General features: G+C 38.5%; 4 protein-coding genes across 4 annotated transcripts in view; 3 read left to right on the top strand and 1 right to left on the bottom strand.

Annotated features, from left to right (window-relative positions):
• The window catches only part of LOC149047085 (CUB and sushi domain-containing protein 1-like), a 109,501-nt gene that overhangs the window by 70,058 nt on the left and 22,260 nt on the right, over window positions 1–17,183 (top strand). The window lies entirely within an intron of this gene.
• On the top strand, window positions 11–1,599 carry LOC149047098 (protein lev-9-like). Its single transcript, XM_089202429.1, has 2 exons — window positions 11–218; window positions 1,014–1,599. Exons 1-2 carry the CDS (start codon window positions 11–13, stop codon window positions 1,199–1,201), a joined length of 396 nt encoding a protein of 131 aa, XP_089058555.1. The 3' UTR covers window positions 1,202–1,599.
• LOC149047099 (complement factor B-like) lies at window positions 2,785–4,216 on the bottom strand. Its single transcript, XM_089205327.1, has 3 exons — window positions 4,083–4,216; window positions 3,345–3,521; window positions 2,785–3,058 (listed from the first exon to the last, which is right to left on the bottom strand). The coding sequence occupies exons 1-3, from the start codon at window positions 4,117–4,119 to the stop codon at window positions 2,907–2,909; spliced, it is 366 nt and encodes a 121-aa protein (XP_089061453.1). The 5' UTR covers window positions 4,120–4,216; the 3' UTR covers window positions 2,785–2,906.
• On the top strand, window positions 6,368–16,551 carry LOC113676151 (sushi, von Willebrand factor type A, EGF and pentraxin domain-containing protein 1-like). Its single transcript, XM_089205301.1, has 12 exons — window positions 6,368–6,567; window positions 7,769–7,951; window positions 8,338–8,511; window positions 8,771–8,944; window positions 9,123–9,290; window positions 9,898–10,083; window positions 11,066–11,233; window positions 11,401–11,568; window positions 12,671–12,876; window positions 13,030–13,171; window positions 13,463–13,509; window positions 16,367–16,551. The coding sequence occupies exons 1-12, from the start codon at window positions 6,495–6,497 to the stop codon at window positions 16,427–16,429; spliced, it is 1,752 nt and encodes a 583-aa protein (XP_089061427.1). The 5' UTR covers window positions 6,368–6,494; the 3' UTR covers window positions 16,430–16,551.

Below are 17,183 nucleotides of genomic sequence, written 5' to 3' on the forward strand. Positions count from 1 at the left end.
AGCCATAGTTATGACGAAAAATTTACTTGATTGGGATATTTTAGCTGTAACCTGCGAGGAGCCTCCAAAAGTGCCTGACGCAGTGATATTCGGCGGTAGGTTCGTTTTTGGAGCACACGTGTATTACACTTGCAATAAAGGGTATAAATTGAAAGGACCAGATACTTTGACATGTGGGAAAGATGGAAAGTGGGTCAGTGAGACTCCTGTTTGCAAAGGTGAGTTTCTTAGTTGACTTTCGTTTCGTACCTTTTTTTCTCTATACATGAATGAAGCATGGAGTAAAGTGAATGACCAGCTTTCAAATATACCAATTACTTAACAAATAGAGAAGCCTTGACTGTGCTCTGTTGTAAAGCACGCAGGAAGCGTGCTAGAGCACGAAAGAAGTATAGGGAGAAATACGAGACGTAATCGAGTGTTTCTCCCCACTTCTTGAAAACAAACTTTAAAAAACAAACAAACTTCTTTGAAAAAACTCTACTTCCAAAGGGAACAACAGTATCGGCAGCACGCCCTATATTCTCATAAAGCACGCTACAATAAGCCAATCAGAATCCCAGTTAGAATGGTTCAAATAATCTGATTGGCTGTATAAGACTAAAGCTGTCAAAAATGTCAAACCATGAAATTTCACATTCTGCAATAGTTTACAAACTTAAGTAGTTCGGCAGGTCGAAGTTTTTTAGGGAGTGGCAGTGTAACCGATTGATCACGGCTTGCTGGACTGGTTGTCGCGAGTTCAAGCATCACACCTTGCTACTCACTGGATTGTTCTCATTTGCCTTAAGTGCAACTGCCTGGCTGCACCTTCTAGAGAACCAACTGGTCCACCTCCTGCTAGTTGGTATTTTTTTTAACACTAGGTTTATTTACATTTTTTTCTTTTTTTCATTTTTTTTTTCTTGAGAGGAGAAGACCCATTAGGCAGCTATCAATTGAGGCCATTGTTTTTATTACTAATATTATTACTATAATTATTTTTATTACTTTTATTATTATTTCCTGTTTAGTGGTAACGTGTGCTGATCCCGGTACACCTCAACACGGTTCAACAAATTCAACCGGCCCTCCATTCTTTTATCTGTCAATGATCTTCTATAAATGTAACGATGGATACATTTTGTATGGATCTGACAGGCGCTCTTGTGTTGGTGAAGGGAAGTGGACTGGGGTGCAACCGTTTTGTGTTGGTAAATAAGTAAACATCTCTGTACCTTTGATTAACGATATCATGGTATAGCATAGCATCTTGCTCTGACCTTGGTAGTCCATTACAAGGGATAACTATTGGAAGTGTTTTTGAACACGATTCAGTCGGAAACTTCCAATGTTTTTCCAAGTCGTATGGCAGCTTTCTTTTTTTCCCCTTTTTTAAAGTATACAGGCATCTCGCTTAAACTTACTCGGAGCCATTCCGTATGGCAATCGTTTGAAAATATTTCATCCCCCCCCAAAACAGCATACGGGTTTGGTAACTTTTTAGAGCTCATTTTATTAAGTCGCTACCTTCAAATCCTGCCTTTTAATGTAAAATTTCAAATATATAAATAGAAAAAATGACATCGTTAGTTATAAAGAGGTTTTTTAAACTTCAAACGTAATAAGGATTGTTGGAGTTAGTGCTTACTTATTGGACAAATCGTAGAGAACTCTACCCCTCGAAAATCTGTGGTAAAAACAATGCGCAGCCGTCAGAACCCAGCGACGAGAAATCAGAGCACCACCACAGATAAGCACAAGTTCTGCTTAAAAAAGAGATAAGAAAAAAAATTAGAAAACAGAAAGTATTATTCTCAAGTAATGATTTCTTAGTGAAAAAAATTACTCAAAAATTATGGCGGAAAAAAAATCAGCTTTTGACCAGTGCATTTTAAGTAACGTTTCGAGCTTGGCCCCCTATCAGAGCGAGTAGAGCTACTCTGTATTTTTGGGAACATAATAACGTGAAAAAATAAACAAACAAACAAACAAATCAGTTGAATGAGAATCGTTCGTGGATACCTTATAGGATTAAAAGTGAGATTTTAAAGATAAATTTTTTCCGTTGTGAAAGGCCACAGACAGTCATATGCTAATTAGAAGGATTTGCCGAATGTTGGAACAAAAATGTTAGTCATGCTTTCCTGGTATATACAGCATTCAATGAATAAGCTAGACAACGCAAATTTTCCATCCTTTTGAGTTGACCCTGCGCAGTCCAATCTGCCAGGGTCAGCAGCCTCTTTTCGAATTCTTACCACCGACCACTCTCGCCCTCAGATCATCATGACTTACACCACAGGGTGTATAATCTATGAACAAGAACCATACAAAAAAAGTAATGACCATTTCAAAGAGGACCGTTTTATTGCCATGCGCTTTTATTTGTTCTTTTCTTTTCGTGTCTTTTCTGTATTTTAAGGTGATACTTTGTGGAATAGGCCAGACGATCCACCCGCCAATTAACACTCCACTATTCTTGTGGCTGAACGAACGGAAAATGAGTTTCTGAAAGAAATGTGAAAAAGAAAGACTCCTAGGACTGACTGACTGACTGACTGACTGACCGACTGACTGACTGACTGACTGACCGACTTACCGACTGACTGACTCACAAGCTGACTGACAGACAGACTGACTCATGTATGCATAACTGACCGACCAACTCACCGAATGACTGCCTAACTCAAATGTTAACAGACTGACTCACAGACTGACTGACTAACTTAAGAGAGATGTAAGAAGAAAGGCTGAGTGATTCACATACTGACTGACTGAAAGACTGACTTATCATTATACCTAAAAATATAACGCAAAACCAAAATAATCCCTGATTACTTTCGACACTCAACTGACAATTGTTGTTGTCTTTACAGGTGTGTAAAGATTATCAAATTCAATTTACTTCGTGAACATGTAGGAGCCTAAGACCACTCTCCGTTTTTTCTGCATTTCCTTCTTTTTGGTCCTTTGAGTACATAGTCTTGATCACATCTGTACTTTAATATACTGTTGAAGCTGAAATGGGAACCAGAGAATGCGGCGTGTGGAATGTTTGCGGGTTTGCCGCAATATGCTGATAAAAAGAATGTTAGAAAATATTTATGAAGTAAAACAGGGGAACAGTTTCTTACGTTTTCAATCTTAAACTAGTAATAATCATGGACTATGGTGGAAGGCGTTCGATCTGGCCTAGGACGTGGATATTTTTGTATCGGTATACCAAAATCCAATTTATGATTCAACCTATGATCATCGAATGGTGACTGGGCTTAAGGATTTTGATTTGTAATCATTCATTCTGTTCAATCAAATGGTTGTAATTTATCCAAACCAAAGCGAGTCAACTCGCGAGACTTTACCTAGACACTTGAGTCCTTTGCTTCCAATCCACTGCCCTTTCCTGCAAGTTCTTATGTCAGTTCCTTTTCGGCAAACATATCTTGCCTTACAATAACCGGTGTGTATTTCCACTCTAGTATTGGGTGGCGGATTTCTTCGAGTTGCACGGAGAATGTCGAGGCATTTCTTGTCACATTCTAACATTAGAAGAAACACGTAACGTGCACCCAGTAAGGTAATATCTGTTACGAATGCAGTTAGATATACTGGACTGGAATTTAACGCTCCGGTGAAAATTTTTTCATACTGATTTTTTGTAAATTAATAATAGGTGTCACTACCCTTAATATTAAATCTCTTCGTTGAGATTTCAAGTTTATTTAATTCATCTTCTTCAATTATTTTGAATGAACCGAAATTAGAACTCGCTTCTGTTTATAGGGGTGGATTCTTGCGAAATACCAAATTAAAGCCTCTCGTTTGATGTCAGCTGATGTAAAAAAGACACGCGCCTTGCGCCTGCCTAGCATTTCCTTTTTAAATGAACTGATTGCAATTTTGTTCGTAAGCTTCTATTGCTCCTTCTGATCGCCATGAGTTTGATGGTGGAACTTCCTTTTATTCAACTTTCTCCCTCTCAGTAAAATTGTATGGAGATCCCCAAAATAGAATGGCACAATAGAAAACGACTTCATTGACTGATGGTCAGTTCATTCTGAATTCAAGGAGTAAAGGCGTGAATTTCCGCAAAAACTTACTATTTTTTCGGCTCATTACATTTTGAGTGGCCAACATCAGTGCAGTCAAAAACACATACCAGAGAATCTAGGAAAAAAGAGAGAGGTTAAGTTTCTTTTCCAGTGAATATTTCCTAGCTAATCATATGCTTGAAACTCAATTGCACGGTCTATTTAGTTAATTTTCTCTTCTCTCGGCAGATTAGCAGATATCCAGTAACGATCAAAGCAAATTTTAGGTCAACTTTGTGCCAAGTCCTAAAGAAGTGCGGGCGCTCGAAACATCAGCTTTAGAAACTCTTTACGGCAGCCAACTCAGTTGATAATACCAAATTTAGTTGTTTTAATCGAGTCAACAACATTCGTCGAACATATTTCTGATTGCTTGAATTGTCTTCTGAGCCGGAACTCTTTTTATCACAATAGCTAAATTTGAATTGTATGGAGTATGAAAGTCATCCTTTTAGCGGGTTTTGGTTTCGACCCTTTATTGAATGATAACTTCTCCTTACAAGATCAATGCATAATTCAGCGTAAGAGTGACGAGAATTGAAAAAGGATTAGCCCCACCCCTAAAGTGTGTTTCTTTGATGAAAGTCAAAATTTTCCCGCCTAACTTAAAGGAAGTGTAGGAGAAATAGGAGTATTTCAAGGAGTGATTTTTGTCGTGCTTTCCTCTCCCTGCTGAAAGAAGAATCTTCCCTTTTAGCATAGAGGAGGTTAAAGGATACCCAATGTTAGAAACTCTTTGTTATAACTGAAAGTAACATTTCTGATCTTATAACTACAGAATAATTTTGTCCAGTTTCGATCGAACAATAGGCATAGACTATCATTTATCATCGATTTTTATGGATTAATACTGCATGCTATTCGTTGATCTATAACATCCCCATCTTGAAAAGGACTAGCCGGATTTGAATCTCTAAAATAAGAACGTTTCGCCCTTTGTTTTTCTGTGCAGTGGCACTAGTCGCTCATCATTATTTAATTTTTAGATGTAATGATAGTTGCGAGGCCTGTTGACATACTTCTCACGTATATGCCTCTTAGGAAAAAAAATCTTCTTAATACGATGATCGAAACACCCTGTCAAGATCAATCACTGTATTGGTCAATCTAGCACGTAAATTCTCCATGTAGTCCTTTCAGCTTCACTTGCCTTACAGCGTAGAGTAAATTGAAATCTTTATTATCTGATATCGCAAAAACTGTATCTTGCTCTGTTTGTAAGTTTGTAGCTTATTTCTAGATAAATTCCAGAGCTCAGTGCATTAACGTGTTAAGATTGTCTTAGTAATTCTTTCGGATTATTTTTACCGTCTGAGCGCTGCTTGAACATGAATTATCGGTTGCCAAAGTAAACAACCTGCCCGCGCGCACTCGGAACGTGCTATCGATTTGAGCTGCTCCAGTTTTAGCGGATGTTGAGGTCGGATTTTGGGACGTCGCTGGAAAAGTCAGGGAAGTTATTTTTTTCCTGCTGTAAAAATACATTTTCTGCGCTTAGCTGCGCCATCATTTCCCTGTCGTTTTTGATGAAAATTGTTACATCTGGTATGGTTTTCTGCTGTTTAAGACGGTAAATAAGGAGAAGTTGAAAATATGCACAGTTGAGTGTAAAATTAAGTAGGTCTAATTGAAACACCATATTGCCTAATTCTGATAAAAAGTCAAACGGCAGGGTTGGATGACTTCCGAAGACACAGACCTTTTGATGGAAGGAAAATGACAGTTCAGTTTCAGCATCAGTGATTTGGCTCAAGGGGAGAAAGTTCCGGACCAAAAAATAACACTTCGCTGACAGATAACTTCTCATTTCCTGCCCTATACACCCTTAGAAATAACAACGCTCAAAATTAAGAAAGTCATTATGTATTGGGCAGTAAAACCGATTATCTATGTTTCAAGTTTAAAAAGTTTAGCGACACTTGTCATCGTAGATAAAAAAGAGAGAAAAGAATGAGACGGAAGATAACTGGCATTGAGATTTTCCTTTTGAAATTTTGATTACGTAATTCACACATTTAACAAAGAAATCAGAAGCTTATTGCAGTGCGAGCCGGGACGCTATATCAACCAGTTGGTTTCTTGTTAGCGTAAGGAACGGTTGCCTGACTGGATCGCTTATTTGTTTCGCTTCCTTTTTCGATAATTTGAGGTGAACGACATGACGTATGCAATTATATACCAAACGAGACAACCCACTATACGAGACTAATTTGCCGATGTAAATCAGTCAAAGCAAGACAATTCAAATTGTAAAGATTCGTGACAAATAACGCTGCTGGAGGTTCTGACCCCTTTGACATTTATATTCTTATGTTAAATTACAGTGTTAAAGGAAGTTGAAGTACATTGCATTTAAAAGGCTGTCCTTCCACCTCCTTATCTCAATTTGAGCAACCTATTTCAGTAAGAAGGTTAGATTTTATGGGCTTCATCATGAGACGTGTGGGGTTGGTTTCAGCGTCCTTTATATTCTCGTTTGTGATGGTCACATATGGTGAGTACGAAAAATAATATCGACTGCATCATACAAACTTTTGACAAAGCTGGTACGAACGACAAATTCTCGATTAAGCACATATCTGAACAAACGTAACCTCTCATACATCTTATGCTCAATGAGCTTCCCTTAACACTCCAGTTGGAAGATAAACAACGCGGTTCTCTCAAAACGAAAGAGGATGTCATGCGTCAGCTTTCAGCATTGTTTTCATCTAAAAGTTGTAAAAATTTTTAATAGCAAGGGCGCGTGCCACTAAACTCTGCTAGAGACGCCGCTCATTCGGCAAATGTGAACTGATGTTTGATAGCAGCGCAGTTAGTTTCAAGTTTGAGACACTGAAAAGGAAACGTGCCTCTACATTTCCTTATTCTTGAGTAAGCCAAAGGGGTTTTCAGGGTTTTCCTTAACGAAATAAACTGCACACTGTTGGTTTCTGTCTTGAGACTCTTGAACATTCCCTCGCTTGTGATCTTCACATCTGGTGACTGACGAAAACTACAATACTTAAATCACTTTAAAAGTTGACAAGCTATCAGTTATAGATTTTGATGACGCGCACACGGTTTCGGATCCGTGTCTGACATCTCCTTGAGGAAAAGAGATATTTACCTTATGCAAAGAGCAATTATAGGCTTCCTTCGGCGCTGAGGCCGGAAAATAAGCAGCGCGTTACTCTCAAATTAAGCGGAAAAGGTTGTCATTTGTTATCCGTCATTTAAAAGACAGAGATGCTTTTTTTTTCTGCATCGCTGCCTCCATTTCCAAGAGTCTGCTTAATTTCCGAAAAATGAAACAAGACTATCCATAATCATGACAAGTTAAGGATAGGTCTGTGACCATGAGATGGGCATAAGGGTCAGTATCATTAGCCAGCTTTTTAAGGGCAGCTCTGTCTGTTCCGATTGAGCCATTTGATACCTACTCATCCAATATTTACAAGATAATTCATCTGGAAAAAGCGCATGCCCTACAAATAAGGAAACCCCAAGATTGTTTCTAGAAATATTAAGACTTAACGTTCTGCACTACAGGGTTATTAAATTAGCCTTTCTTTACAAATAATTTACCATTATAAGGCGGAAACTATTTGTTTCTTAACCCAGGTCATTTGTTGTCAAGGGATTGTACATTGTGACATTAAATTACCGTTTGTGTCGAAAGCTTGACGTCAGCCGCCTATTTTTTTTTTTTTAAGGCTCCACGTGCGATCAGCCAACCTCTCCTCATGGCTCAGTCATTATTCATCCCACTAAGCAAGAAAAGTACCAAAACGGCCAAGTAATTCTCTTTAGCTGTAAACAGGGTTTTTATCTAGATGGAATGCCAATTATAACATGCAATGGGAACGAATGGACACAGACACAATTCCGATGTCTTGGTATGACGTAATTTCTCTTTAGAATAAAACAAAATGTTCTATAACTTAAGATCGGCATTGTTTAGTGGTTCCGCATTTCACAGCAACGTTCGGTGATTCATGCAAAAATGTTTTATCAAAATTTTCAATTCCAAGATGCAACTCTCTAGAAATATCCTAGATAATCACTATAGAGACAAAGAGAGTTCTGAAATAACCGTAAAAGAGGTTGTTTCTTATCAGTGGTCATCTGTCACCACCTGTGTAATAGTGAAAAGATATGATGCTTCAAGTTTAACACAAGATAGCTCTTCACTGTCAATTTACGACATACACTGAAGCCTGTTTAATCGGAAGTATTTTTTAATTTCATTTCCTTCAGCTAAAAATTCTGTTGCTTCATTCAGGGTTTTGCCCGGAGTTCCGTAACATTTTAAATGGCAAAGTATCTCATGTGACCCCACAAGTTGGCAAGGCTGCCATAGAATTTCGCTGTGCTAATAACAGTTTTCAACTGGTCGGTAAGACAAGGTTGGAGTGCATAGATGGACGATGGAATGGAAAGTTACCCTATTGTCAAAGTAAGTTATCAAGACGATCGCAAAACTAATAGGCCTAATCAACTTGCATTTTAATGCAAGTTAATCTGTTGTCAAAGTTTTGACAATTAAATTTTTTTTAAATTGCATCGGAATTTTGACAAGTACTTGACATAAAACTAATTGAAACTGCTTGCAACGCAACGTTTGAGCCCTTTTTTATCATTTAGCACGAATATTTTCAGAGATCAATTGAATATGCTCAAAACTCACTTGGAATAAATCTGTTTTTCTTCTACAGAGTTGCCGTCGTGTGTTCGTCTGCAAAATCCAGCTAATGGTACACTACATGGCAATGACAACAGCCATAGTGCTGAAGCAAAATTCACTTGTTTTACAGGTTTTGATCTATTTGGGGCTTCAACATTAACGTGCAACAAGGGCGTTTGGAGTTCACGTGTTCCAACTTGTAAAGGCAAGCCGTCTAATTCTCCCTGACTCACTCCAATTGACCTCTTTATAAATGGCCTCTTCCAAATCTTCAGGCACTAAACTTTCCGGTTCTTTTATCCTTCTGATGTTCCATTTTCGTTTGAGGGCCGAACAGGTTTGATGTTCATGTCGTAAATCATTGTTCTGTGTTTATTTCTCAGCTTACTGCACGAAGATTAGGGATCTGCCAAATGGCCACGTGTTTGCAATACGCTTCTCCCATGGACAAGAGGTTTCTTTTAATTGCAAACATGGCTATGAGTTGGTTGGAGATCGCAGCCTTCGTTGTATTAATGGAAGATGGAATTCTTCGGTCCCGCAATGTAAAGGTTAGTAATTCCTCGACATCTCAGGAAAGATTTTTACCAAATATCGTCGCTAATAAATTGTGCGTAGTTTTCTTTTAAGATGTGTAGGTTTGTCACAAAACTACAGGAACTTCCCCTACTTTTATTTTGGATATATTTACCTGTTTTATATTTGTACTGCGAAGACCGAGGACTACAGCGAAATCAGTAAAGGAGAATACTTTTTTTTCAGTAAGGTCAGTTCGAGTTATTTCTTTCTCCATATGCTCGCAGAGTTCCTTTATTCACGTTATCTGCTCTTTCAACTTTTGTCCAATTGTCACGTTGAATAACACGCTCCCCTCGGTTACGCGCCCTCTTTGCAATAAGCGCCACTCCCCGTGGCCAAGATTTTAAATAAGCGCACGTGCGCTTATTTCAGGAAGTACGGAGCATGTACAGATTTGGCTTAGAATGAATCTTTCATCTATATATATTTTTACCTGGAGAAAATGGCTATTGGCAGAATCTTAACCATTCTAAAATAGACAATTTGGATAAAAGCATGACTTTTAATTGCTACACTTACAGTGGTTCTGTTTATACGTATTAACCGTTATTTATTAACACTGATCTTTGTTTTTTCTAGTTATGCAATGTGCAAAACCCTCCATTCCAAGCAATTCACGTATCATATATCCACTGACGGATCAAGTGAGATACTCACACGGTACAACTCTTTTTCTGGCCTGTCAACAAGGTCATCTTTTGACGGGATCACCGATTATGGTGTGTAACTATACCACGTGGCTGAAAAGAGAATTCAGGTGCATCGGTATGTTTTTTACAGCTAAAAAAAGTATATTATCATGTGACCCGTTTCACCTCGCTCGCACAATCTTGTGGGAAACTATAATAAAACTAAATTGTGGTATACTTGAGCTGGTCCGGAAAAAGCTATCTGGTGACGCACTAATGCGGCTCTGTTGCATTTCCCGAGAAAGTGGTTTTTAAAAATGGACATAAACTTACAACAATTGAATTGTGATTTTAGTGCTCTGATCCGAAAAAAACGAGAACTTTCGTAAGATTTTTTTTTTTTTTGGTCTTCTATTGTGCTCCTCTTCTTTTTTAAGTAAGAGCTGGGACGCGCTAACGGAGCAAATTCAAATATTTTCTAATTCTTCGCGAGTCAAACATTTTTCGTATCAAAGTAACATCGACCACCACTGATTCCCACATACCTCAATCACAAACCCATTCCGCTCTTAAGAATAACACAAAACACCTCGCGCGAATTACTACACATGCAAGGATGGATCATTTCACCACCTGCGTTTTGATTGCCACTTCTTTAGTTCTCCCTTGGCGTGCACCAATCTGGACTAGCGGCGGACCAAAGTATTTTATCCAATGTGTTTAGCGTGACATAAGAGCTTCATGGTTAAAAAATTTAATTGTTAGTTTTAACAAAATATGGAAGCCTCCGAGGCGGGACATCGGCTACTTTAAATATTGGCGAAAGGGCTCACCCCTACTTCACGCTACTGGCAGACAAATTTTTCACTTACATCAATAAAATAGGCTCTAGCGTTCGTCCAGTGCACACTCCTTATCTATGCAATTGAGGCTTATTTAGGTTAAAAAGTAAAGTTCAACAATTTGTAGGACTTGGCGGTCATATAATAAAATACTTTTTGGCTCTCATCAAGCTCGTCATGGTAAGTAAGTACATTTTCTTGAAAACATGATGTTTATATCATGAATATATGTAGAAGAAAAAACAAGTAAACTTTGTTACACCGTCACCTTGATAGCCTCCTGTCCCATCCTTGGACCAATAAGGAACGGAATCATCACACATGTAACACGGAAGAGTGGTGGTGAAGTTGAAATAAAATGCCATGCTGATTATACGTTATTCGGATCCTCAAAACTGAGCTGCATAAATGGAGAATGGAGCAGCAGCATTCCTTCGTGTAAAGGTATGTTTCATACATGTGACCACCGGTCGAGAAATAAGAAAAGAAAAGCAAACTTTCACGGCCTCCACCTGGCCTCCACCTCATACTGTGCCAATTACACCTGTAGTCTTCCTTCATCATGAAAGATCCGGTTCTCTAACAAGTAGTTTCTCTTTTGGCTTTTACAGCTTCCTGCAAAGATCCTGGCAATCCTTTGAATGGGAGAAAGCTTGGCGATGACTTTCGTCACAAAAAAACGGTGTCTTTTACCTGTCAAAAAAATTACGTGTTAGAGGGAGCGCGAACGGTTACGTGTTTAAACGGCCAGTGGAGTGCTAAGATGCCAATTTGCCAGGGTGAGTTTTTCAGGAAAATCATGATAAATGCAAGATCCTGCATGTTGTTCAAAGGTTTTAGTTTTCTTAGTGCTTTGATGCTAAGTTTGAACCCCATTGCAACCGTAAATAGATGGTATTCAGAAATTAACTGTCACCGGCTTTTCACTACAGAATTATTTAAATGGTTCTGGAAAGCCGGAATAAATTTTCAAGTGTTCCACTACACGGAAAAACCATTGAAACTGTTTGTGAACACGATTCATTCGTAAACTTCCAATGTTTATCCAATCGTGTTTTAAAAGGCGCCTCGAGGATGAAATGTAACAACGGGCAGTGGGAAAATTGTCTTAGGTAACTGAATATCGTTGATTTGTTAGAGAGCTAGAAATTGTAAAGAGTAATATGGCTGTGACATGTTTGGTAAGTGGTCGCTAGTTGTGGAAAAAGCAAAAATAAGTGCAGAAGTCATCCGATCCATATCATGTTATCGTAAAACTTCTGCCGAATGCGACACTGTCATAGCGAACACATAGTGAACGATGGATTAAGCTCAAAACGTCAGCTGTAGAATCTCTCTACAGTGGCCAATCCATATCATCAACTCAGTTGATTATACCAGATCATCTTGTAGTACTCCCCTACGACGTAGCACCACAATTTCTTTCGAAACTTACCAACCTTAATACAGCAGTAAGCGTCCTCGAGAGGTTAACTGACAAATGAGCAAAATTTCTATCGGTAAGAGACATTTGTCTCATTCGCTCTTACGGTTGAATATCGTTACGACACACCCATCCATAATAACACGAGCCCGGAAAAATGAGCGATATACGAAAGTGTCGGACCACATTCGCCAGTCCCTTCGCACTCCGCTTTGTTAGCAATGTACAAACATAGTCGGTTGTTTCGTTTGACACTTCAGAAGCACGGAGTTTAGAGCCTGGACTACATGCTTAGGCAAAAACTCAGTAGAGTAAAAGAAACAATGTTTCGTTGTCATGTTAAAGTCTCTCCAATTGGAAGCCTTTAAAATGGAATGGAAACTACAGAAACTGGCGGCAACTTGCATTTTTTAATTTGTAGCTTATAGCTCATTGTCCACTTTATTTTTACGTTTAAGATTGCGACGGACCCCTGAGCACCTCCAGCAGACCTATCAGCTGTTCAAGGGGAAGACATCAGAGTTATTTAGAGATAAACCTCCAAAAGGAAAATACTATTACGGCAGCAAGTATCCAGCTGGGAAAAGATAAAGGAAATGTTCTACAGATTCACATAAAAGCGCTTCTTTCCAGTAAATGGATAAACATTGGCGGCCCTTTCAAGGTAAAAACCTGATTACAATATTTCCTCTTACTTCCCGTATTTTTCTGCTCTGGACTGTGGAAGAGTGATAAAGTGAAATATGAAAATTTGACAATCAAGTAGCATAGTCATATTCGCTAGCACAAGTATAACATTTGATTTTTACACCAACAGCCATCTTTCAGTGAAGGAGTGAAAACAATTAAACTTCCTCAACCAATTATTGCTCAGTCTTTGCAAGTTCTGTTCATCACCAGACAAGGACTCTCTAGTTGTTTAACACCGACATTATATGGATGTGATGCAGTACGTCGAGGTTAGGCTACTTAGTTCATAGATGAATTGTATCTTTAAGTTCTCTCTCCAACACTCTGTTTAGTTAAGCATCCACAAATTAAAATGGAACGGTTTCAAGACTAAAATGTAGAAAATTAAAACGTCTTTTCTTCTAAAATCACAGTCATCAGCATTGATGGTGGTATAATGTATAAAAAAAATCCTTTAGACGAGAAACTGTTCCGAGTTCAGCTTGAGAATCACCTCATTTTTATGCAATAAATATTCGTATTGTTGTCTAGCCTCACGTCTTGCGTCCTTGTCTTTTTAGGTTGTATCATGCCAGGCTCGAGGACACTTATTGCTGTATTAAGGCTGGTAAGTTTCGAAAGAAATTGTGGTGCTACGTCGTAGGGGAGTACTACAAGATGATCTGGTATAATCAACTGAGTTGATGATGTGGATTGGCCACCGTAGAGAGATTCTACAGCTGGCCTAAACTTACTCGTAGCCATTCCGTATGGCAATCGTTTAAAAATATTCCATCCCCCCCCCCCCCCCCCAGAAACAGCATACCGGTTTGATACCTTTTTAGAGCCCATGCTATTAAGTCGCTACCTTCAACTCCTTATGCATAATTGTTTGGATTGCGACTCCTACTCTTTTTTTGCGAGTGTTAGAATAGTCTATGACCTTTCGGTGCGTTGTAACAATGCGCAAGAAATCACCCTCGCCTCTCTATCTCTCTCTATTGTTGTTTTTTACTATTTTCTGTCTTTTTTTAAATTATTTAAAAATAAAATTAACCTGTTAAAACAAAGACGTGACGCTTTTGGAAAGTATCCAGTTCTGAAAAATAAATAGCCATTTCTTAGTAATGATATTATAATCCGCTTTAGCTGGAACAGCGCGTTCTACGAATGCTATATATATATATATACATATATCATATATATCTTTTAGATGCTTAATAACTTAATGTTTTGTTAGGGAGTTATATTATAGACGAATGGGAGGGATTTTCTATAAAAAGCTCGAACTCGGACTTCAAAAGCATTGATTCACAATTTTGCCATCGAGCTCAAAGCAAGACACAGCCAGATGTGTTTCTGTACGTGTTTGATTTGCCTGACCTCGATCTCGACTTCGCATGGTTTAATTAGCTCTCTGTTTAACCCCAATTTAATTGAGAAAAAATTCAGTCATAAAAACAATAACCAGCTTTCCTTGATGAGTGAAAGTTGTTGTACATTTTTTTTACTCTGATCATTTACTAACGTGTTGACGTGTTGACAGCACCAGTCTAATCCAGCTTTGCACGTCTGTGGAGCAAAAGCATTAAGGGAAGTCGTAATCATAAATGAGTAAAACAAACGCACTGAAGGTTAGCCTCTGACTATCTTTAAACGTTCAGCTTCAGAGGAAGTAAATGATATAGTAGACCAAAATAATGCCCACATCCAAGTTCCTCATTCGATGTGAATCGTTTTAGTGAAGACGACGTATTTTGCTTACGAAATAGATTAACTTGGTTACGAGAGAGTCAAAAAGAATGAATTTGTCTGCTGCTTGTATCGTTTATGTTTTAGTGGTTTTATCCCATTGTGGATCTGATGGTAAGTAGCGGGGCAACAGAAAACGTTGCTTGTTTTACTATGTAAAGACCTCAACTTTACTCTTTCTTAACTTTACTTTAGGTTAATTATATATTAAGCTTGCGATGAATGTGGATTATATGGGTAGGGTTATACAAAATATGTGAATGCTAACAAGTTTCTAAATTTTAATGCACTTGGCTACAGTTCTATATTTCACTTCCGCGGTGATTAAACTCGATCCGAAACTTAACCACAAATTAAAAATTGGTTGACAAGAAAAGCGAAGTTATGAGATCTTATGATAGTTGCACTAACAGATTGACACGATTTAGATTTTCGGCTGACATCACTGCCCAGTTTGACATTAGCGAGATTGTCGGAAACTGTAAACAAACATTTCGTTGTTGCGTTAGACCGAGAGACCGGAAACAGTGTATGTGTAAGGAACCAGGAACTTTGTGTTTGTTAGGGAAAGAGGTCGCCTTAAATGTTCAGCACGTTAGTTGATCTGCAGATGTAATTGCGGAGACTTGGGCTTTATAGAATAAAAAAGGTGATTTAAGAGGAAACATGTGTTGGTGCGTTTTCGACAAGATATCAAAGCAAGAACATTTCAAGAGAAGTTAACGCACACTAAGAACTAAACGCGAGCTAATAACGAAATACACTCGCCTTAAATGACAAACCCCATTCAAAATTATGGTGACGCATTCTTGAAGTGGAACTAAACTCCTATATTACATATTGTAGAACGTCAGTCATTCTGGTTATTATATTCCCTTTTTAAGTCGGAAACAGAGTCAAAAGTCATTGTTTTCTAACGTTGGTTAAAGCACTTTGCTGCAAAGTTTCGTCGCATTAAATTAAATTTTGTATGATGTATTATGCCTTTATTAGTAGATATTGGTCAACCAAAATGATATCATTAAGCCATTTTTTATACCAAGTCAGTGCTGTGGAATTTGACATCCTTTCGTATGTGAATGACTCCCTCAGTGTAATAATTAACTCAGTGGCCCATTTAAATTTTACAACATTTCTCATGATATTGTAATTTACTCTTCCCTCTTCCCCACCTAGCATTTCTGCATTTACAGTTTCCTTAAAAATAGCGGAGGTAAAATATTATAGCACACACAGCGTTGATGATGGGACCGAATAGTGTTCCTCATCTATTGACTACAACCACAGGCGGCCCGGGAAGCTCACTTCTCGAGAAAAAGCAAACGATTAATTCATAAAAGCGTCACGCCTTGTGTGACTCGGTGTTAAGTTACGAGAGGAACTATTGAGAATTTGGACACGTCATAAGAGTAAGTTCTATTGATTTTACGCGTAAAATGTTCATATTTCGAAATATTTATCGTTGAAAATCGACCATATTTCGTTCCCCCTACTATTCCTTATAACGTGTACAAATTCTCAACGGTTCCTCTCGTAACTTAACACTGAGTCACACAAAGCGACAAATGTTTATGGGGGCTAGTGGGCTCTATGGTATGTGGCGCACATCAATAGTTGTTTTGATCGTGGCGCGCCATCATGCGATGAATCACCTCGCTTTATCTACTATCGCTTCATTTGTGTTGACCTTATTTTGAAGGATCTTCATGTCAGCCTCCAATTTCTCCTTATAGTTCAACCATCATTTATCCTGCACAGCAAGGAAACCACAAAAATGGCAGCGCAGTTGTCTTTAGTTGTAAACATGGCTTCTACCTCACTGGGCCGCCAGTAATAAAATGCAGTGGGAACACTTGGACACCAGTGAATTTCAAGTGTTTTCTAAGTAAGAGCTGTTTTTGAAACCGACAGTGAAGAATGGCAGAGCAAGTTAGAGAACGTGCGAGTCTTTAGAAAAGAACTGTGTGAAAATCACATTATGACCTAAAATACGAACAGTTATTTGTTATCGCCTGGGGGTGAAGGATTGTTTTGGGGGAGCACATGGTTTTCAGGGGGGACGAAGGAGAGATCAGTCGTCACCAATATAATATAAATGGGGGACTATAGAAAAATGGGATCAATATCAGTATCTGGGCAGCTGCCCACCTACCCTTCCCCTAACCCAACATTAACCTTAACTTGTTGTCAATTGACTGTTGTCGAGTTAGGGGAGGGGTAGGTGGGCAGTTGCCCAGATGCTGATATTGATCCGAAATATGATTGCCAATTAATTGCCCATGAGGGGCAATCTTAATGATATTACTGAGCGTGCCTTACAAGTAGATAACTGTATTTACATTCGGTGGAACTAAGCCGTAAGTGGCAATCACAGAGGATGTAAATAGTTTCCTGTTGGCATGAACACACGCGTGCTAATATGGCGCTAACTGACATTTTTGTTCTAGCTCACAGTTCAGCCGATACCCTCACATTTGTCGTTTCTTAGTTGTGTATAGAGAGAAAGAAGGTAAATTTAATCATGACTCAACCGAAACTCTTCAGATAAAC

Source organism: Pocillopora damicornis, chromosome 4 (assembly GCF_964200805.1).
Source record: "Pocillopora damicornis chromosome 4, jaPocDami1.2, whole genome shotgun sequence".
NCBI classification, from domain to species: Eukaryota; Metazoa; Cnidaria; class Anthozoa; order Scleractinia; family Pocilloporidae; genus Pocillopora; species Pocillopora damicornis.

Bases quoted from the DNA above. Each gene is read 5' to 3' on its own strand.
- LOC149047098 (XM_089202429.1), top strand. From the start codon at position 11: ATGACGAAAAATTTACTTGATTGGGATATTTTAGCTGTAACCTGCGAG. The intron at 219-1,013 runs GTGAGTTTCTTA...TTTCCTGTTTAG, and splicing joins TGAGACTCCTGTTTGCAAAG to TGGTAACGTGTGCTGATCCC.
- LOC149047099 (XM_089205327.1), bottom strand. From the start codon at position 4,119: ATGTTGGCCACTCAAAATGTAATGAGCCGAAAAAATA. The intron at 3,522-4,082 runs GTAAGTTTTTGC...TTCTAATGTTAG, and splicing joins TGTAATGAGCCGAAAAAATA to AATGTGACAAGAAATGCCTC. The intron at 3,059-3,344 runs GTAAAGTCTCGC...TCTTTTTATCAG, and splicing joins CAAAGGACTCAAGTGTCTAG to CATATTGCGGCAAACCCGCA.
- LOC113676151 (XM_089205301.1), top strand. From the start codon at position 6,495: ATGGGCTTCATCATGAGACGTGTGGGGTTGGTTTCAGCGTCCTTTATA. The intron at 8,512-8,770 runs GTAAGTTATCAA...TTTCTTCTACAG, and splicing joins AAAGTTACCCTATTGTCAAA to AGTTGCCGTCGTGTGTTCGT. The intron at 11,234-11,400 runs GTATGTTTCATA...TGGCTTTTACAG, and splicing joins CAGCATTCCTTCGTGTAAAG to CTTCCTGCAAAGATCCTGGC.